Below are 22,060 nucleotides of genomic sequence, written 5' to 3'. Positions count from 1 at the left end.
GTCAAAATATTTTTTTTCTTAGAAATCCTTGTTATGGAGTCACTTCTTCCTAACCTCTGTCGTTTCTCTATTTGGAAGAGAAGAAACTCCAGAACTAGAAACATCAAAAATAGGGGCATCTGGGTGGCTCAGTCAGTTAAGCATCTGACTCTTGATTTTGGCTCAGGTCATGAGCTCATGGTCTGTGGGTTCGAGCCCCTCGTTGGGCTCCACATTGATAGTGCAAAATACTCTCTCTCCTCTCTGCCCTTATCTTTTCTCTCTCAAAATAAATAAATATTTAAAAATAAAGAAAGAAATGAACAACACACTGAGCCCTCAGCATCAAACTGGGGGCTGAACTACTGGCAGTGAGCCTGGATGGTAAGCAGTATCCCCTTCCATTTGTCTACCTAGAATGTGAAATGTTACTAATCTACATAATCAGCTCTCATTTTCTACTGTATATGGGTAAAAAATAAAATAAAGGTGGAGAATACATCACTAAGTAATCCAATGTTATGTGCCATTCCTTTATTGTGGGGTGAGAGGTCAAGGTCAAGGTGAGCTGCTGCTGAGTTTCCATGTTTGCCTTAGGAGTTAGTAGGGTTTACCACCGTGCTTTGTGAGCCTAATGCCTCATCATTACTCTTATACCGTCATTCAAGATTGTCTTATGCATGGACTTCCAGGAGCTGAAGAGGGACAAAAAAGAGGTATAAAAGTGTTCTTGCTTTATAGTTTTATGTAAGTTTGGTGCTGGCTTTATTGGTGGGTCCATTGGGAAACAGCTTTAAGGCTAAGCTCAGCTTCCTACTCTGTGAGCCTCACAATTTTGCATACAGGCTGGAGATAAGCCAAATGTCCTTTCTATTTTCATTTAGTTTTTTGAACTCTATTCCTTTGTTTTTGGTTTTTGTTTTTTAATGATTCATCACCCTCCTTAGGACCCATCACCCATTTAGCCCAACCCCCACCCACCTCCCTCCATCAACCCTCAGATTTGTCTCTCTTTTTTTCCCCTTTGCTCATTTGTTTCTTAAATTCCACGAGTGAAATCATCTGGTATTTGCCTTTCTCTGACTTATTTCATTTAGCATAACACACTCTAGCTCTATCCACATCGTTGCAAATGGCGAGATTTCATTCTTTTTGGAATATATTCCATTGTATATATGTACCACATCTTCTTTATTCATTCATTAGTTGATTCAGCCACTATTCCTTTTCTGATTCTACTATTAGACTGGAGTAGCCTACAGAAAATCACATACAGCTAGGACAGAGTATATACTCCACATCTGTTTGTTGAATGAATTCTTTGGCTCCACGTAATATACTTTTGCTCCTTCTCCCTTTAATTACATTTCCCAAGTTTAATGTATTCTTTTAATAACAAATTATTTTTATTATGATAATTTTATCTCTACTCCAGACTTAAAATAGTTATGACATTACAGCAATTTTATGGTACAGTCTTCTTTTCTGATGAATCATAAATAACTCCACCTGAAACAGCAGGAGGTCAATAGCAAACACCTGTGCCCTCCGGAGGCTAACTTCTTCTTTTAGTGCAGCTGGCTGGCTAAACAACTGATTATTTAACATACTGAAGCTGTGGACCAATAGAAGCTGACCAGTGCATGCTGCTGACTATCTTCTACAGTAAAAAGAGAAGCAACAAGGAAAAGAAGAACACAAGGGCTAGTTACCAGTCTATTAGTCATTCCATTTTTCTTCCAAAGAAAATAGTTCCACTGAACCTCGGATGCGGGGGTGGGGGGTGGGGGGTGTGCAGAAGCAGGACCATCAGCTGGTGTGGCTTTGAAGTGTGGCTGCAGGGCTTCGACCCCTTAACCAGCTCAGCTGTTGAAGCAGAGCAGGAACTTCAAAGGCGGACTTGCTGTTGTTCTTGCCGGTGGGGGGTGTGATTCCCATCAGCTGGGTTTAGAGAAAAAATGAGGAGGAATTCTTCCTCTTCCTTGTCAAGGTGTGATGCTCACACGACCGACTAGCTTTAAGTTATGACTGCCCCTATCAGTGGATGCAAATAAAAACCAACTACTCAGTTTCACTGTGATTTACCTTTATTTATGTCCACTATTTTTACAAGTCATCCGAAATAGCCAGTTTTGGTAATTTGTCCAGATTGTGAAACATGTCAGTGACATATGTAAACTGCTTCTGCTCCTGATTGCGTTTCCTGCTCACAGAAATACACGGTAGTTTTCCCAAGAGCAAAGCCAAGTTTTAGAAGATCATCTCCTTCCTGCTCTGCTACCCCCAGCCCATAATTATAACTGTTTACAATCCTATAGTCAGTTTTTTATTCTATGTATTGGCAGTGCATTCAAGCTCATTTGTGAGTCAAGAATTATTGTTTTGTCAACAACTCACTTTGTACAAGACAGACATTTCTGAATAATATAATCAAAATATAAAAGCAAATGCAATTTCCCTCAATAATTTTATTTGGTCTCAACCTTTTCATTTAAAATTTATGTTCTTTACTTCACAATTATAAAGAGAAAAGGAAACAGTGCTTGGAATATTTACTCTTAAAATTAAGAGTAGTTTTGATTCAAAAACTAATTCTTGGACAGTTAAGTGGACAGCGAAGCTTCCTTGTTACTACCTCCCACCAACTTTTATTTAAATAAATGTGAAAAATTAGGTAGAAACATTTCAATATACGCCACAAAGTGCCACAAGATATGAGAGTCTTCAGGGAGGCTTATTATGCTAAACAAGTGTAAGTACCCAGACAGTGACATTAAACTTGAGAGTTACATGATCAAAAAAGCAAGGTGCTCACACCAGTAGAGAGGTGCCCATTTATTTGGCAGCATGGCTCCAGCATGCTCCAAAGAAGACTCTTCTGGTGGAAATGAAATCATAGGATTAAAAAAAAAAATGCAAACAAACTCCCGGGAACACAATGAAGGAAAACATTCCAATCACAGGAAGCTTCCATGATTAGCAGATGGGTTTGTTTCATTAGGATAGCAGAAAAGACAGTCTTCCGTGTAAGTTCTGAAGAACAAAGATAGGTAATTCAATTCGAGTGTGGTAACGACAGCAGTAAGAACACAAATTCGTCCATTATTCGTATTACATTCATCACAGAATACAACTGAAGAGGATGTTATTCCAATGAATGGATTTTTACTTTTTAATTTTGCAAAAATGTTCAAAGTGGCCTAAGCTCCAGATTCTCACCTCCAAAGATGTATGTTTATTCCTGACTGATCGTATCCTGAAGAAATCAAAGGTCTTCACAAGGTAAAAATCACCATTTCCGGTTATGTTCTATCTTCCTAAGTATATTCAGACTCTCTGTGTCCATGGCTTTTGAGACTTTATAAAAAATTTGTATAACAAATGGTGATGTAATTTAAAAAAGCAAAACAAAACACAAAAAACTGGGGAAAAGTCACAAGTAGAATGATTTTATGGAGACAGGATTTAAAAAAAAATGCTGTTCATAATTTAGTCTTTTTAGGAGCTTGCTACCAGACGGTTGAACAATTACTTATGTTGTTCATTTTCTGTCATTTCATTCCAATGAGAGTTGCACACTGTCAGTTTGGTTTTGTGGCTGCTGATAGTCATACTTCCTTGCTATTAAGAAAACAAAGCAAAACACAACAAAAATAGAGATAAAATTAATAAAAATAGCAAAATAATTATTTGCTAATATCATTAAATCACAGTCATGATTCTCAGTATAGAATTAACTTGGAATTAAGTGATGTTTTTTCATTAGAGGAAATTTATTATACACTTTTTGATCCTCTAATTTCCCAACACTGCTGATATCCATTTTTATATGTTTACTTTATTATTATTATTATTTGTATATTAGGATTATTCAGAGCTTCAAAAGACAAGGTAAACATTAAATTAAGCTGTTAAATTAACATTTTATAATTTCCTTCTTTCTTTGAAGTTTATTTATTTATTTTGAGAGAGAGCATGTACAGAGGACAGGCAGAGAGAAAAGGGGAGAGTGAAAATCCCAAGCAGGCTCCACACTGCTAGTGCAGAGTCCGATGTGGGGCTCGATCTCACGAACTGTGAGATCATGGCCTGAGCAGAAATCAGAAGTTGGATGCTTAAACGACTGAGACACCCAGGTGCCCTAATTTCCTTCTTTCTTACCTCCCACCTCCATCTTAAGCTAATAGTAATGCTTTTGTTCACATCATAAAGAATTTGACTTTATTTCAACTTGTAAGTCTAAGAAACTTATTATTGAACATTGTCATTAATATAAACTGTAAGAAAAAAGATACACATTCTGTGTTCTTTTTGTACTTCTGAGAAATGTTTATTGAAGAAAAATGGTGACAGAGTACAGGGTTAAAATCTTTATAAATGTCATTTACTGCCTACAGTTAAAACTTTCACTCACCTCCTTAAGTTTTTACTAGCCAAGAAGGAGACACTATTTATGCTCCTCAGGGTGCATCCAAATGTTTGTGGCCTAAAGTTTATACAATTTTGGGAGACATCTTTAGGAAAAGGAATTCTGTTTGCTACTTCCTCTAGAACTGCCTGACTTTGTCAGGGATAGGACATGAACACTAAGAATGATCCAATGTGATGGGATTCTTTAAAGGTGCAAATCCACACATAAACCATTTATAAGAAAAATGGCTTCTAAAGACGTTCACATCCTCATCCCCCAAATCTGTGAATATGTTATTTTATAGGACAAAGGGAACTTTGAAGATGTGATTAAGGTAAGGACCTTATAACAGGGAAATTATTCTGGATTATCTGGCCCAACCTAATCGCATGGACCTCAAAAATCAAAGAACCTTTCCTGAATCCAGAGAGGGACTAAGATATAAAAATGGAAGAATGATCAGAGATTACATGCTGCCGGCTCCCAAGATGGAGGCATAGGGCCATAAACCAAGGAACGTGAGTGGCCTCTAGAAACTTTCCAGCAAAGAGACAGATGCTCTTCTAGAGCCTCTAGAAAGAAATGGTACCCTGCTGACACCTGGTTTCAGCCTAGTGAGACCGCTGTAGGACTTCTACACTACAAAATTGTAAGACCATACATATGTGTTGTATTATGCCACTGGATTTGTAGTGATTTGTTACAGCAGCAGTAGAAAACTAACACATCTTACAGACACAGGAATTCAGATGAATTTTATTTTATGGCCTTCTTATCAAAGAAGAAAAAAAGATTGTACTGTATTGGTTTATAATAGTATATGTTACATTATTGAATTTTTATTTTTTTACAAATAGTTTATTGTCTAGTTGGTTTCCATATAACACCCAGTGCTCATCCCCACAAGTGCCTTCCTCCATGTCCATCCCCCCCCTCCCCCCCACACCCATCAGTCCTCAGTTTGTTCTCAGCATTCAAGAGTCTCTCATGGTTTGCCTCTCTCCTTCTCCCCCACTAATACCCCACTTCTTCTCCCCCATGGTCCTCCGTTAAGTTCCTCCTAATCCTCCTATACGTGCAAACATATGGTATTTATCCTTCTCTGCCTGACTTATTTCGCTCAGCATAACACCCTCAAGGTCCATCCATGTTGCTACACAAGGCCAGATTTCATTCTTTCTCATTGCCATGTAGTATTCCATGGTATAGATAAACCACATCTTCTTGATCCATCCGTCAGTCGATGGACACTTAGGCTCTTTCCATGTTTTGGCTATTGTTGAGAGTGCTGCTATGAACACTGGGGTACATGTGCTCCTATGCATCAGCATATTGAATGTATTATTAACAGAAGATAGCTTCTGTTTTGACTGGGTATCAACAGAAACTTATTTATCATTTTCCATACAGAACTTCTGGCTCTGTACTTCTGTGTTTTGTTTTGTTTTGTTGGTATTTGCTGGTATTTTTTTTTAAAGAACTTTTTATTGTGGTAAAATATACATGAATTTTGCCACTTTAACTACTTTTTTTAAACATTTATTTTTTCTTCGAGAGAGAGAGAGACAGAGTGCAAGCAGGGGAAGGGGCAGAGAGAGAGAGAGAGAGAGAGAGAGAGAGAGACAGAATTTGAAGCAGGCTCCAGGCTCTGGAGGCTCAGGCTCAGCACAGATGTGGGGCTTGAACTCATGAACCATGAGATCATGACCTGAGCTGAAGTCGGACGCTTAACTGACTAAGCCACCTAGGTGCCCCTTAACTATTTCGAAGTGCACAGTTCAGTAGCATCAGGTACATTCATACTGCCATGCAGTCATCACCACCAGCTGCCCACAGAGCTCTTCTGATCATCCCTAACTGAACTCCACACCCATTAAGGAATGACTCCCCACTGCCTTCTCCCCAGGCCCCTGACATCCACTGTTCTATTTTCTGTCTCTACGAATTTGCCTCCCCTAAGTGAAATATTTGCTCTTTTGTGACTGGCTTATTTCCCTTTATAATAAGAATCATTACAAAGCATAATGTCCTCAGGTTCATCTGTGCTGTAGCATGCGTCAGCGTTTCCCTCCTGTTAAAGACTGAATAACATCCTATTGTATTTCTAGATCACATTTTGTGTATCTGTCAAGGGCACTTAGGTTGTTTCTGCCTTTTGGCTATCATGAGTAATGCTGCTATGTTAAATTTTACTTCTTATTTTGAACTGGTAACATATGCAGATGGTACAAAATGCAAAACGAACAGAGAGGAAACAGTAAAAAGTGTATCTTCCTCTTACCTGATCAATCCTGCAGTACCCACCCTGTTCCTTCCCCTAAAGGAACTGCTGTTACTAGTTCTCAGGATAACATTTATGCTTAAGATTTTAGAAGTTCTACTTGTGTTTATGTGTGTATATGCATGTAAATATGTATATTTTCACCTGAAATTCCATTTCACCCGAGACACATACTAGTGATATCTTGCTGATCATTCTTTCTTGCATCTTTCTATGCATACACATACGCGTGCACACACATTTAATTTTTTACTGTAGACAACTTCTTTATAAAGTGTCCCGTCTTTCTCCCTTAAATCCCACACAGTCCCCACGAAGGTAATGAATGTTAATAATCTGTTGTGTATCTTTCCAAGCCTTCCTCCATGCTTGCATAATTATAGAGAACACTTATATTAGACATAGATAATAAAAGGGAGGTTCTGTTCATTTGATTTTAAAAGAGTAGCATCCTAGTATACATATTATTTTATCTTGCTCTTCTCAATAACACACCTTGGAAACCACAACTCATACTTTTAAATGGTGGCATAAAAGGCTGTGGCTTAGGTGTACATTTCATTATGACTCTACACATTTTAAACTTCATTTCTTCTCCACAACATACATACTCACAGTGTTCAGTACTATATGACACACTGAGACATGACTTCTTGCCTTGCATACTGATATTGCATGCCACATTCCTGGAAACAATTCCTATATTGCTTTGTCTTGCAGTAATTTAATTATAATAGAAATGACTGCAAACTTCATAAATACAAAATTCAAACCCAAACTAAATGCAGCTTCAACTCAACTTGCCCTCAGTCACATCCTCAAATGCTCTTGGCCACGTAATGCTACTCCATATGAGGGGTGTGCAAAGGAGGGCAAATGAGAGCAGGAAGAGACAGCAGTCTTAACTAATGAGTAAAATAACTAATTTTTTCAAAACATAAAAAAAAATCATCATATGAACACTTTGCTAGGGCTGTTCTCAGGGTACTGGAAGGGCCCCATGCAAGCAGAGAAGCGCCAACTACATGGCAGACCTGCCTTTGCCAATACTGTGGTCAGCATCTAAAAAAGGCCTATCAATGTTTTCTGGTAACCTTTTGCTAATTGAACTCACTTCCCAAAAAATCTATTTTATTCAATTAATTAATTAATTATTCATTTTTAAAATGTTTATTTATATTTGAGAGAGAAAGAGAGAGACAGATTGAGAGCTGGGGAGGGGCAGAGGGAGAGGGAGACACAGAATTTGAAGCAGGCTCCAGGCTCTAACAGAACCTGATGCAGGGCTTGAACTCACGGACTGTGAGATTATGACCTGAGCCAAAGTCGGACGCTTAATTGACTGAGCCACCCAGGCCAAAAAAATCTATTTTAAACATGTCTATATATACAGTTCAGCACAGAATATACTTACAAATGGAATACATTTCCAGTTGCTGTCTTAAACGAATTTTGCTTATTGTGTCATAAAAGCTGGGCTCTGATAAAGTTTCTGCTGTAGGCGGCACACTGAAGATCCTCATAATTTTCCTTTTGTTCCTAAAACACAAAACCAATACAGAAGAGAGATTTGTGTTACTATCTATTGGATTGTAATCGACTCAGGACCATAGTAATCAGGAGCTACATTACAAGGACTTAAGGGGTGCCTGAGTGGCTCAGTTGGTTAAGTGTCCCACTTGGGCTCAGGTCATGATCTTGTGGTTTGTGAGTTCAAGCCCCGCATTGGGCTCTGTGCTGACCGTGCTTGGGATTCTCTCTCTCTGCCCCTCACTCACTTGCACTCTCTCTTTCTCTCTCAAAATAAATAAATAAACTTAAAAAAAAAAAAAAGACTTAAGTAACAATGAGCTCATCTTCTCTTTTGTCTCTGTGAGATTCTTCCTTGGCTCAAGTGTTCTTTCTTTCCCTAAAAAGTCTGAAGCTGGACACGTATGGCCCCAGGGCTCTAAGAAAGAAAAGGAAGGTGAACACGTCCACTTAATACAACGAAGTGGTATACCTCCATTGTGCTTCCACTCCTTCCTCCCACCAAAAGCCAAATACTGTATGGGAAAATGCATAAACATCTTATTTTTCTCCTCCCTCTGGTGTTATCCAAATAAAGCTAAATTACTGGGTTAGCGAATAAAAAGAATGGGAGTAGATCTTAATTTTGGAAAATAATGAATCACCGTTATTTCTTAAATACAATAGCACGGCCTTAGTGGGGGCATCTACTTAAAATTAACAACGTTTCTCTGCTTTTAAAACGGGAGGGTCGGGAGGACGTGGTGGCTATTTTGGTTAGAAAGCTGTTACCTGCAAGGTAACTGGCGATGGTATGTGGAGCCTTCTCTCAGCCACCCTGCAGTCCAGGCTGCCATGGGCTAGCTGCTCCAGGGGTCATGCGGCTGGGAAGGGCAGACCTGCCTGTCTGAGAGCATGTGTGGGCTCTGACCTGCTCCCCAGGCCAAACATCAATTATTTCTTGATTACTAATTATTTTGAACTATCCAATGCCTTTTTAAAAATTTTACATTTATTTAAATTCAGGTTAGTTAATATACAGTATAGTATTAGTTTCGGAAGTCGAACCCAGTGATTCATTATATAACCCCCAGTGCTCATCCCAACAAGTGCCCTAGAGGAGCCTCTAGGATTTTGATGGCTTCCTGTCTTCTGTTTCGGTCTTTCATCCATTTTGAGTTTATTTTTGTGTATGGTGTAAGAAAGTGGTCCAGGTTCATTCTTCTGCATGTCACTGTCTCCCAGTGACCATTTGCTGAAGAGATTGTCTTTTTTCCACTGGATATTCTCTCCTGCTTTGTCGAAGATTAGTTGGCCATGCACTTGTGGGTCCATTTCTGCGATCTCTATTCTGTTCCATTGATCTATGTGTCTGTTTTTGTGCCAGTACCATACTGTCTGGAAGATTACAGCTTTGTAATACAGCTTTAAGTCCAGAATTGTGATGCCTCCAGCTTTGCTTTTCTTTTTCAACATTACTTTGGCTATTCAGGGTCTTTTGTGGTTCCATACAAATTTTAGGATTGTTTGTTCTAGCTCTGTGAAGAATGCTGGAATTATTTTGATAGGGATTGCATTGAAGGTGTCGATTGCTTTGGGTACTACTGACATTTTAACAATATTAAATCTTCTAATCCATGGGCATGGAACGTTTTTCCATTTCTTTGTGTTATCTTCAATTTCTTTCATAAGCTTTCTATAGTTTTCAGGATACAGATCTTTTGCCCTTTTGGTTAGGGTTAGGTTTATTCGTAGGTATCTTATGGTTTTTGGTGCAATTGTAAATGGGATCAATTCCTTGATTTCTCTTTCTGCTGCTTCATTATTGGTGTATTGTAATGCAGCTGGCTTCTGTACATTGATTTTTTTATCCTGTGACTGCTGAATTCATGTATCAGTTCTAGCAGTTTTTTGGTGGAGGCTTTTGGTTTTCATGTTGTTTACGAAGAGTTAAAGTTTGACTTCTTCTTTGCCAATTTGTATGCCTTTTATTTCTTTTTGTTGTCAGACTTCTGAGGCTAGGCCTTCCAGTACTGTGTTGAACAACAGTGGTGAGGGTGGACATCCCTGTGGTGTTCCTGACCTTAGGAGGAAAGGTCTCAGTTCTTCCCCATTGAGGATGCTATTAGCTGTGGGTCTTTCATATATGGCTTTTATGATGTTGAGGGATGTTTCTTCTAGCCCTACTTTCTTGAGGTTTTTTATCAAGAAAGGGTGCTGTATTTTGTCAAATGCTGTTTCTGCATCTATTGACAGGATCATATGGTTCTTATTCTTTCTTCTATTAATGTGATGTATCACGTTGATTGATTTGCAAATATTAATTCAGCCCTGTAGCTGAGGAATGAATCCCACTTGATCGCGGTGAATAATTCTTTTAATGTACTGTTGAATTAGATTTGCTAGTACCCCATTGAGAACTTCTGCCTCCAGGTTCATCAGGGATATTGGCCTGTAATTAGTGGGGTGCTTGGAACCAAGGTAAGACTGGCCTCATAAAATGAATTTGGGAAGTTTTCCTTCCATTTCTGTTCTTTGGAACAGTTTGAAAAGAACAGGTATTAACTCTTCTCCAAATATCTGGTCAAATTTCCCTGGGAAGCCATCTGGCCCAGGACTCTTATTTGTGATCAGATCAATGAAACCAAAAGCTGTTTTTTTTTTTGTTTTTTTTTTTAAGAATAAACAAAACTTGGGGCGCCTGGGTGGCTTAGTCGGTTAAGCGTCCGACTTTCGCTTAGGTCATGATCTCGCGGTTCGTGGGTTCGAGCCCCGCGTCGGGCTCTGTGCTGACTGCCAGCTCAGAGCCTGGAGCCTGTTTCAGTCTGTGACTCCCTCTCTCTCTGACCCTCCCCTGCTCACGCTATCTCTCTCTCTCCTAGAAATAAATAAAATATTTAAAAAAAAAAAAAAGAATAAACAAAACTGATAAACCCCTAGTGAGACCTCTCAAAAATAAAAGAGAGAGGACCCCAATAGATAAAAATCATGAATGAAGGAGGAAAGACCACAATCAACACCACGGAAATACAAACAATTATAAAAGAATACTATGAAAGATGATATACCAACCAACTGGACAATCTAGAAGAAATGGACAAATTCCTACATACTCACACACTACCAAAACTCAAAGAGGAAGAAGTAGAAAATTTGAACAGGCCCATAACCAGCAGAGAAATTGAATCACTTATCACTTATCAAATATCTTCCAACATACCTACTGCCTTTTAACCTTGGCAGAGAATACCGAGAAGCACACGGCCATGAGGAGAAGCAACTCAGTCCAATGAATACTGCTTTTCCTCTTCAAGGCACCTACCTTTTCTTTTTTTTAATTGTATTTAAAGGAAAGGAGCCATGGAGTGTGAAAAAGAATAGTTAAGTTATGCTACAACACCTGAAATTAAAGCAGGAAATATTTATTGAGGATTTGCACTGTGTGGTATACTGGGGATGCAAAGATTGAAAGGGAAAGCTGTTGTCCTGAAGGGACTGAAGTTTTTGTGGAGCAGACACAGAAGTAGTCAGATAATACCAATATTACTCAGTAAACGCTATGATATGGTCATGCACATGAATCAGAAGGGAGACTGTAACATGTGCCAAGAGAGAATTGCTGAATACATAGGAATTAGTGTTTCTGCATTTTAGGGATGTGGGCCAAAAAAATAAGCTCATTCTGGAGTGACAGTGGACCCAGGCTGGATGGTAAAACTGAGCTAGATTAGAAATGATAGAATGGGAAGGCGAAGCCAGTCAGGGTGCCTGGAGCTGCACTTGAATCTCCAACTTTTTTTTTTTTTTTTTTTTTTTTAAGACAGAGAGAGAGTGAGCATGAGCACAAGATGGGGAGAGGGCAGAGGGAGGGAGAGAGAGAGAGAAAATCCTAAGCAGGATCCACACTCAGCGCCACAAAGCTCACATGGGGCTTGCTCTCATGACCCTGGGATTGTGACCTGAGCCAGAATCAAGAGCTGGACCCTCAACCAACTCAGCCACCCAGCCACCCCAAAATTTCCAACTCTTAATGCAAGGGGCTCTTCAAAGCCAAATCTTGGTGTCCAGAGCTTGGGGAAAGACCTGAATAGATAGTGCATTCATAACAAGAACAAAAATGCTCATTTTTGCAATGATGCAAAAATGCACTATTTTTTTGTGCAGTTTAATTTGGAACAAACAAACGTGTAAACCTTTTAAGTGCCCAGTTTCTTACCAACCCTGAAATACTAAAACCTTTACCTCTTGGCATACATGAAGAGAACAAAGCTAACAAGGATCACTACCAAGTAAACATTGGTGGCTTCATTCCAGGCCTCATGAACACTGTAATCCATAGAGCCATCGTCACCCATCACTCCGTAACCTCCAGGCATGGGGCTAGAAGAAAGAAAAGAGAACAGGGCTTCTTTTAGTTACTGGTGGCATGACCATCCGGAGAAAGGCTGGCAAACATATGGGCTGCTGGCTGGCTTCAGTCTGCTGCCTGCTTTTAGACGGTCCACGAGCCAAGAATGGTTTCACGTTTCTAAATGGATATATTTTAAATGGTTGTAAGTACCTGTATAATACCCTTGATTTTTGCTTCCCAGCCCTCAAAACCTAAAATATTTATAATCTGGCCCTTTAAGAAAAGTTTGCCAACCCCTGGGCTAGATAACTAAGGCATGTAATGTACTTCCCTTTATTTTTGATTTTGAAACATTGTATCATCTCCATGAAGGTTAAAACTGTAGTTAATCTGGCGCTTGTCCACTTCTCTCCCATGCAAATGGAAAACCTTTGGAGTTTTATCTAGTTTTGGCCTCCTGGCCAAATGCAGTTGAAAGAAGCTATGGGGTAAAAAGTTACTTTTTGCTATTTACACAGCTGTGACTTCTATTCAAGGAAATGCATTCTTCAGACATTCCCACAGAAAATAAGAGTGGTAACAGCAAGTGTTTCAAATTGCAAGTAAAAGAGTAATGGTGTCCCCTTGGTGTTTGCCTTAGTTGAATCTTTCCTTAAAGAGGAAAGCGCCTCCCTTGTATTGGACAGAAAAGGTAAACCTAAGAGAAATGACCTAATACGTGAAAGAAAACCAAAAAGTGTTGTTTTAGACATCTATGAAAAGGAGAAAAATTGAGCAAGTTATAGGCGATAAATGTACAGTAGTTTCTAGGAATAAGTAAGACAGCCATTTTCTAATTCCCAGGAAAATTGTATCTGAAATGTCCAAGAAATTGTTTTGCAATTTTTTTCTAGACATCCTACAACAATGAAGGTATTACAGACACTCTTGCATTAAAATATCTTCCAATCTCCTGCAAGCCTCCAAAACGTTCTGTAACGTAGATCTGGCTCAGTAAGTTAACAAGTGTGCATTAAGGGTAGTCTTTCTTTCATATAGCTTACCTCTGTATAAAATGAATAAAATTTCCTCGCAGATCTGCTCCTAAACAAGGTGGCATGTTTTCCCTGTTCTGACTCCTTAAGTTTTTGTCACATGTTTGGGGACACCTTGTATTCATTTACTATAAAGTGAGTGTCACGAATGCTCATTTAACTTAAACTCTCGACACTGAGGTCAAGAGTGATCTTTTTAAAATATCTGGGTTGGTGTCTGATGAACATAAACTGGTCTTGTAAAAATTGGTAAATAACAACAGAGCTTAAATTATAAAAATTTATAGATGCAAAATATAAATATTACTTAAACATTATACCATACCCAATTCCTTGATATTAAAGCCTGGCTATGAATTTTTTTTTTTTAAGAGAGTAGAAGACATAGGGAGACTTGGCATATTTATCATTTTAATTCTTATTTCTTAAAACTGAACTCCAGACTTTCTCTGAAAGTAACATTATGTATGATTCATAGTAAGTCATCAGCCTACTTTAGAAATGGAAACTTTGGGAAGACACGAGACTGTAATTGTCCTTATGATTTCCGCAATCTAGAATTTTACTGGCGCTGAAATGTAAAGTAACAACAACAAATGTGTTTTTGGCAAAAAGACCTGACTTTGGATGTCTGATTTGAGATGCTGCAGAAAGCCAGGGACAATTACGCTACAACGGTGATAAGTTTCAGGATTGGGAGCTATTAACAGATTTGGGAAGAAGCAGAAAACATACGGCAATGGCCACTGGAACATTTTGCAGGTGCGCTTTGTCTGACAAATCATGGAAGTGCTTCCTACCTGTTTTCTAACACCTGAATGGATCTGAGCCAGGTTAGTTTCTTGCTTCAATTTCTCACAAAATTCTGTTCATGGGCCCTTTGATAAAATGGTGTATTCCTACAGAGCTTGTCTTCATCCTGCTACAAATATGTCAGTCTTTAATTGTATGTAGAGAAGGATTTTGAATTACTACTGACCCAGAATGGTAAAATTTTAACGTGAATTAAACAACATGGATTATACAACATCACTGGTATGCAATGACACTACCATTCCACAGTTCCAGGGACATGCACTTGAGTTATTTTTAGCACTGTAGTTGTGAAATATTTGCACGGAGGGTAGGACTTGCCTGCCCAGTCCTCCATCATGACCAATGGCATGGTTTTGCAAGACTGCCTGGAAGAAGGAATGGCCTTGTCCAGAGTCATAGTACAGCCCCATGGCCCACATGTGGCCTGAACTATGACCATCACTTCCCAGCACACTACAGTCTAACCAAGCGTACACATATACACTTGCTAAGTGCTTTCTACATACCACTGCAGCCTTCTTCTAAAGCAAAATGCACAGGGGTGTTACAATGGTTCATTTCTCTTAAGTTAATGTTTCAGCAAGATCATCGAGGTAGCTAGCCAAGTGCCTGGATCATCGTTCAGGGCTCTTGTGAGAAAACTGAACTTTTTTCACATATTTTTCCTGTACAGTAATGCTTGACCAATTTCGGCAAGGGGATTCCAGGATGAGCTAACTCCCAAGTAAAACATTAGTATCCAGAGACAGAGTCCCCCAAATATGACAACTAGGGCTTAGTTTTAGTTTGATAAACTTTTAGGTTGAGATCTAGGAGAAAATTTCCAGGGATCGAGTGACTATATCCGAAGTTTTAAAATCAGTTTCCTGATCCAATGTCTAGGTGGTTCTAAGATGGAGTATCACTTGTCATCATACCTTGAATATTATCACTTTTTGTCTCTCACTTAAGAGCTTTGCTATCTTGATAAATTCAGCTAGGCATCACTTACATACCTGCTTACAACACAACTCACTGCATAAATGTAATTTTCTTTGCCTTCTGAAAACACTTAAAGGTTTGCGTTCCCAAAGCAGAAGGGTCCAAAGTAACAAGCCTTCAACCAAAAGGTAGAAGGGAATTAACATTTGAGGGTTTAGACATAGGGCAGTGCACATACGGAGTTTTTGCAACCGCCCTGGTGGGAGGCACTAACGTTCTATTTCACGGAAGAAACCGGGAAGGTGGTAGCGGTGGTTATGTAACTTGCCCAAAGTTGCACAGGGTAGGGAGGGGACCGGCAGCGCGATTATCACATATAACCGACTCCCCAAACTTGAACCCTTCCAAGCCCTGACGCCGGTTCCGTGACACCGGCTTCTCCTGGTAGAAGATCCAATTCGTGCGAGTATAAAATATAATGCTCTCCCACTAAGTGGCCACAGGCAGCCTCCGGAGCTGCCGCGACCTCCTTCGCGTTTCCGCCGCTCGCAGGCTGCGCGGGACTCAATCTTAAAACCCTGGCGCTGAACTCCAGCCGCGCCGGGGCCGTCTCTGCCGCCCCCCGTTCGCGCTGCCGACGCGGCTGCTTTGGCTTTTTGTCCGCGTTCCTGGCCCTCGGAGCCTCCCTGTTCCTTACGACCCTGAGAGAGGCTCGCAGCGGGGTCTGGACTTGTAGCAGCCTCGGGGCCCACGGCGGGGGGCGCGGAGCGGGCAGCGGAACCCCCTCTCCCCTCCCCCGCGAGTCCCCGGCGGGGCGGGCCAGCGCGCGGGCGGGGGGCGGGGCCGGGTGACGCCGCCCCGCCCGGGGCCCGGGAGGTGCCGGGACGCGGGTCCACTCACGCTGCTGGCTCCGGAGGCGGCACGCGGCCAGGCTGCTCCGCTCGGGGCTCTTTCCCCTGGAGTCGGGGCCGGACGCGCGGGACCCGGTTACCGAGCGGACCTGGACGACCTCTGCCTTCGTCATTTCCTGCCGGCCCGCCGGTTTCCGGATGAAACGAGGAGCCAGGTCTTTCCCCCCGCCCCCCCGCCCCCCTTTTCAGTTTTTGAACGGGAGCGACGCAGCTACGGCCCCGGTGCCGCCCCCGGGCGCGTGAGTGGAGCCGGGCTCCCTTCCCCTCCCCCGTGGCGCGTCACCGCCGCGCGCCGCCCTCCGCGAGCCCCCCGCCCCGAGCCCGGAGCCCCCGCGGGAGGGCTGGGCGGGCCGGGGCGGCGGGCGCGGGCGGTGGGTCTCGCCGCCCCCGCCTGGAAGTCCACGTGGGTGTCGCGGTTGTGTGCCAAAACCCGGCGAGAAGTAGCGGGGACGGGTCATTACCCGGGAGTTCCGTGCCTCTGCCCGCCCCACTTCGGCGCGCTCCGGGCGTGATTGTCAGCGTGGGAGGGGGGACTGTGCATTGATTGTCCCACGAGTCCGGATTAAGCTGGGAAACACGAAGATTTTCTTTTTTCGTAATGAGGGCGTAGAGTTACTTTTAGTATTAATAGTTAAGAAAGCGTGTGGTTTGCACATCGTCTTTCCGTTTTCCCTGTCCTAATAAATGATGCGTGGCCGAGATGGCTGAGGTGTTTTAAAAACTGGATGTGCCCGAGATGCCGCAGTATTGTCGGTTGAAGTGATTTTTGTGTATTTTTTTAAAAAATTGTGTGTAAAATAGATTTCTTTGAGAAATAGATTTGAAAAACGGATTTTCTAGCATAAGACAGTTAACGAATTTATGCAGGATTTCAGCATCAGTGTTCAAGTAATCAGATTTCAGTGGTTGGTAAGCAACCTTGCGAATAAATGGCCACTTGTCCGCACGCTTGAAGTCTTAACTATTTATGTTGAGCTAGTTCTCTAGGATCAGCTGACTGCTAATTATAATTCATACTGGACCTTGTAGAGGTTGTATTCTTAATAAGCAGAAGTTAAGAGCCAACATTTAACCCAAATCCCTTCGCAAGTTTTCTCTGCCTTTTTTGTGGCTCATTCTGTTACAATTAAGCTCATCCAGACGGATGAAGCGCGGTACTTGGTACAATAACCTACTATCTTTATTTAGAGTATTAATACATATTAGGTTTTAAATATTGTATATACATTATCACATATATACACATACAAGTAATTTATAACCGTTTAGTTTGACTCTAAAGTTGGAAAATTAGGAACAATAATAATGGGTAATGTTGAGTACTTGTTTGCCAGGCCTCTGCCAAATGGTACGTGCATGCTTTATTATTTAATCTTCCGGGATAACTTTTACATAGGCATAGGTTGCTCAGAAATTGTGAGTACATGGGTTTGATTTGAAAAGATCCAAATGTGGAGTATGTACATTGATTACTTCTGTTTCTGTTTTTGTGAAGAAGGGTGTTGGCAATATAAAATGACTCAGTAGATGAATGTGTTTTTCAAGTTGGAAGATGGCTTTAAAATTGCATGAAACTGCAATTAGTCTCTTTATTTGGGTATTCAGTAGTTTCTAAAGTCCTGTGTCTCTTACTTATCCAAATTCCAATTACATATCATTGTCACCCAATGAACAGGTTGTTCTTAGACATTGGAGACATTGGAAAAAGGTAAATTTGGGAGAAGCCTTAATGGGCTGAAAGGCTCCCTCTTATATTTTTTCTAAGTCACATTCCTAATTAGGGGCTGACAAATGACAATGGAACAGAAAGAGTAATTTTCCAATACCAAGCCAAGGAAATAAGAATCAGCTCGCTCTTTGGTGACTGAGTCTAACATCCATGGTATATGAATGTTAAAAGAATGTTAAATTATCTTTATTGTAGGGTCTCCACCTCATTTTTCAATTTGCCTTTAAATATCGTAAACAGTTTGGAGTCCAGTACTTTGTGCATTAAGAACTTATGTTGTTGATTGGAATTGAATAGTTTTTGACTTTCTTAATCAAGAAGTTTATTTTGACTGTTTCCAAAAATACAGTGTAATGATTTGGATAGGCATAACAGTGAGTATGATGGGAAGGTCTAACAGTTTGCATCTTCTGAGAGTAGAAGAGGTTGAAAAGGACTGGAGGGGATGAGGGATGTGATTGGAAATGTCTTGTGATGAGAGCCTGTTGGACTTAACCTGTCTCCTAATTCTAGGGGTCCATCGGTGGAGAGGAGGAGGTTGGGAATGCTTTGCCACTCAGTATTTATAAGAGGGTTCCTTTAGCTGCTGGTCTTCTCTTTGGGGGAGGGGATGAGTGGAGAGTTGTCATCAATGGAAGGATGTAAGAAGAAAAAAATGCGCATATTTTTCTTTTGGAGTTAATGTTCCCACCCACTGTGACTAACTGATTCTCGTGTCAGCACAGGCATCCTCAGGCACTTTCCTAGTAGATCCTTGGTATCTGTGGGCAGCCACTAGTAGATCAAGGAAGGAAAGAAAAAGAACGGAGTAGAGACAAAGCGCAAGGATATCCAGCAAAGCATTAATAGGCTCTCCATTGGGGCAGAATCTAGGAACTGAGCCTCCAGTGGCCCCTGTAATGAAAATCATTCTAATAGCACTGACTGTATATATTGAAAATCTCTTCTGTGATATTTGTATCCAGGAATCTGGAGAGTATTCCTTTAATGTACGTTATCAACAGTGGAACATTTAGAATACAGTACATGAAAGTTACTGAATTTTTCACAACAGCCATTTTTGTATCTTTGTCCTTGTTGGAAAGTCAGAGTGACCATAATGCCAGCATTGGCTCCCGTTTGTAAGACATGTAAGCAGTGTTGTTTCATCGTTTTGGAAGATAAGCTCTTCTCGTCCTTACTTCAAAACTTGACTCTCACATGGAGAGCCCTTTAAAGCTCCAGAGTACAGGGATCTTTTCTGTCATTCATTGCCTTATCTCCAGAGCCTAGAGCTGGAGCCAGACCCATGGAAGGGACTCAGGACTATTTGTGGAATGATCACAAATACGGTGGAATCTTCTCCTTTTCTTTCCACTACTAAAGATCCTCTGTAACTTTAGCACACCAGCTTTACCTTCTCCACAGAATCTGCAGCTCATGATATGGCCTGTTGAATGTTAGCTGTTTATACCACATACTTTGGCATTTAATCCCTAATCCTTTATGCTGTTAAATAAGCTTTTCCGTTTTTTGTTTCCCCACCTAAAACAAAGGCTACTGAGGGCTGAGACTATATAAGGTACTATGTTTCCTTTTTCATCCAGTATAATATATACAGAGTAAGTTTGTACTTACTGAGTGGATATTAGATACCATAGGGGAAACATCATAGATACTCAATATGTGACTCCAGTGTTCAAGTAGGTAGTATTTTAGTTGGGCAGACATTGTGTATACGTGTGAAATAATATGAGAATTTGTAGCTAAATAAAACAAAGTAAAAATAATAGCTAACGTTTATGCAGTGCTTACAATGTGCCAGATACTGTTCTAGGAGCCTTTGCCTGTTAATTTGTTTGAATGTCATAACAGTCTTTTGAAGTAGATACAGTTATAATCCCATTTCTTAAAATGAGGAAACTGAGGCACAGCAAGGTTATTAAGTCACTTGCCCAAGATTATAATGCAAATAGTTAGGGGACTGGATATGAGCCCAGGCAGTCTAGCCCCCAAGTCAGTGTCATTCCTCTGGGAGTTTTCTTTATCAAAGAAGACAGATCTAAAAGTTGACATTACTTTCTTTGCTGTAAAAGGTTCTCTTCACCAAATTTCAAAGTAGCATAGAAGATTGCAGGGACTGTGATGCGGAAACAATGCTGGATTTTCCAAATGGAAGCGGTTGATAAATGATTCCAGGGACATTGGGTTTTGAAATGACTAAATGACAAGGGAAGAGAAATTGAATTTTGAATCTCAAAGCTGAGTGAGGATTATAACTCTTTGTTATAATTCTAGGTATTAAATTCTAGGTATTAAATTCTAGGACAGTGCTTGACCAGGACGTAGGACAATGACTGTTGAAGTTTTTAATTTAGTGTCAAAAAATGAAATATAATACTGAAGGACACTTGATATCTTACTACCTCTCTTTTTTATGGATTAAAAAAATTTTTTTTAATGTTTATTGATTTTGGAGAGAGAGGGAGACAGTGCAAGCAGGGAAGGGCCAGAGAGAGAGGGAGACACAGAATCTGAAGCAGGCTCCAGGTTTTGAGCTGTCAGCGCAGAGCCTGATGTGGGGCTTGAACCCACGAACCATGAGATCATGACCTGAACCAAAGTTGGATGTTTAACCAACTGAGCCACCCCGGCACCCCACTACCTTTCTTTTTAAAATACTTTCTAGATTTAAACCCCATTGGTAGTAACTTACCAGAACATAAGTGTTCCTGAAGGTTTCCTGTGCACTTCTAGCCATGTGTTGTGTCCTTATGTGGAATCTTGATCCACTTGTTCAGCTTGTCTTGGACAGTACAGAACAGTATTGGCCAGGAGGCCTCTTCTAGTTAATATTTCTTTGATTGAAAAAAAAAAAAGTAAAATTGTACTGTTGATTTGGTGACAGACCTGGAATGAAGTCATTTTGAAGCTGCGCAGAATTAGAAGAGGGGCTGCAAACAAAATCCAGCAAGATGGGGAAAAAAATGGTGTTTTCTGAAAACCCACTTTTGTGTCCCTTTTGTCAGGAGCTGACAGTATTATTTTGGGGGTGTTGGGCATCAAAAGAGTCACTGAATCCAAATGACTCCGCAGATAGGGGAGTACATACATCAGCACACCCACTGTCCAGGAATCAGAGGAGGAAGTGCCCTTGAATGAAGCATGGGCTACAAACCTGGTTAGCGGCCAGGGAGGACACACGCTCTGCAGGTATAGTATTCTGTGTTATAGATGTTTCTGCTGGGTAGGAGGTCACGTTGTTTGGCTTGGGGGTACTTTGTAATGGGAGTCAGTGAAGAAATGACCTGCTGTTGTCATTTTGATATCAGCACATATTTTGGGATGGCCTGTCATAGAAGCAGTTTAGAACTAGGAACATTGTCCCACAGTTGTGTTCTATTTAAACGTCCCAAGAAATCATTGGAGTTAAAATAATCTATGTCTTATCCAGTGGGCACGTTAGCCTTAACCTTAATTTCAGGTTCTTCACTAGATGGGGGGTTTTAGGGAAAGAGAAATTGAAGCACTGATTCATTTGTTTTAGTTCTATCAATATGGGATAATTTAATGATATGTCTGCTGCCCCGTTTTATGAATTTTAAGTTTGTAGAGCTGGACCCTGAATGTGATCCAGTGCGGTGGTTCTTTAAGTAGGAGTGTACGTCAGAATGACCCAGGGTTTATGATGAAAGTGGCCGATGTCTTAGCCGACTCCTAGAGATTTAGATTCTTTAGGGCTGCGCCTAGGCATCTGTGTTTTAAACATCCTCAAGTGATCCTAGTGCCTACCTCCCCCCTTGGGTTTTATAGATAAGAAAATTGGGCAAAGTCAGATGACTTGCCCAGAGCTGTTTCAGTGGTACCAAGATTGTTATCACCAGATAATATGTAATTTCAGAATTTTATGGCTGGAAGAAATTTGCCAAGTCAGTTTAGTAGCTCATTTTATAGCTAACTATAAACCATGCTTGTTCATACAATTTCCAAGTAATATATGAATACAGAAAAATAATGTTTTTTCACAGCCTATCTGGTGTCCTGGCCAGGGTAAAGATTAAATCACCAGAATCTCTTTATAATTTTAACATGTTTTTGTATTAACTTCAGGAGCTGTCCTTTATTTTAGTATTTTTATT

General features: G+C 40.6%; 2 protein-coding genes across 6 annotated transcripts in view; one reads left to right on the top strand and one right to left on the bottom strand.

Annotated features, from left to right (window-relative positions):
- Positions 1–2,048: 2,048 nt before the first annotated feature.
- On the bottom strand, positions 2,049–16,286 carry SMIM19 (small integral membrane protein 19). Of its 2 annotated transcripts, none has more exons than XM_039235594.1 (4): positions 16,203–16,286; positions 12,423–12,560; positions 8,086–8,210; positions 2,049–3,600 (listed from the first exon to the last, which is right to left on the bottom strand). In XM_039235594.1, the coding sequence occupies exons 2-4, from the start codon at positions 12,554–12,556 to the stop codon at positions 3,536–3,538; spliced, it is 324 nt and encodes a 107-aa protein (XP_039091525.1). In that variant the 5' UTR covers positions 12,557–12,560; positions 16,203–16,286; the 3' UTR covers positions 2,049–3,535. The 2 variants fall into 2 exon arrangements, with proteins under 2 accessions (XP_039091525.1, XP_039091526.1); XM_039235595.1 differs by lacking the exon at positions 16,203–16,286 and adding an exon at positions 14,366–14,509.
- SLC20A2 (solute carrier family 20 member 2) overlaps positions 16,279–22,060 on the top strand; it is a 106,657-nt gene continuing 100,875 nt past the window's right edge. Inside the window, exons 1-2 of one of the 4 annotated variants that reach the window (XM_039235588.1) lie at positions 16,283–16,368; positions 20,951–21,134. The gene's annotated coding sequence lies outside the window, so the exon portion shown is untranslated. Of the gene's footprint in view, positions 16,369–20,950; positions 21,135–22,060 lie in introns of all 4 variants that reach the window. The other 3 variants (XM_039235590.1, XM_039235591.1, XM_039235592.1) reach the window with 3 other exon arrangements.

This window comes from Hyaena hyaena, unplaced genomic scaffold, assembly GCF_003009895.1.
Source record: "Hyaena hyaena isolate Hyena2069 unplaced genomic scaffold, ASM300989v1 scaffold_100, whole genome shotgun sequence".
In the NCBI taxonomy this organism is placed as follows: domain Eukaryota; kingdom Metazoa; phylum Chordata; class Mammalia; order Carnivora; family Hyaenidae; genus Hyaena; species Hyaena hyaena.
This window is presented reverse-complemented; position numbering and strand designations above follow the sequence as displayed.

Excerpts from the sequence above, each read along its gene's own strand:
- SMIM19 (XM_039235594.1), bottom strand. The coding sequence starts at position 12,556 with ATGCCTGGAGGTTACGGAGTGATGGGTGACGATGGCTCTATGGATTAC. Across the intron at positions 8,211-12,422 it reads CTCTTCATGTATGCCAAGAG|GAACAAAAGGAAAATTATGA; the intron begins GTAAAGGTTTTA and ends TTTGTGTTTTAG. Across the intron at positions 3,601-8,085 it reads ACTGGAAATGTATTCCATTT|CAAGGAAGTATGACTATCAG; the intron begins GTAAGTATATTC and ends TTTTCTTAATAG.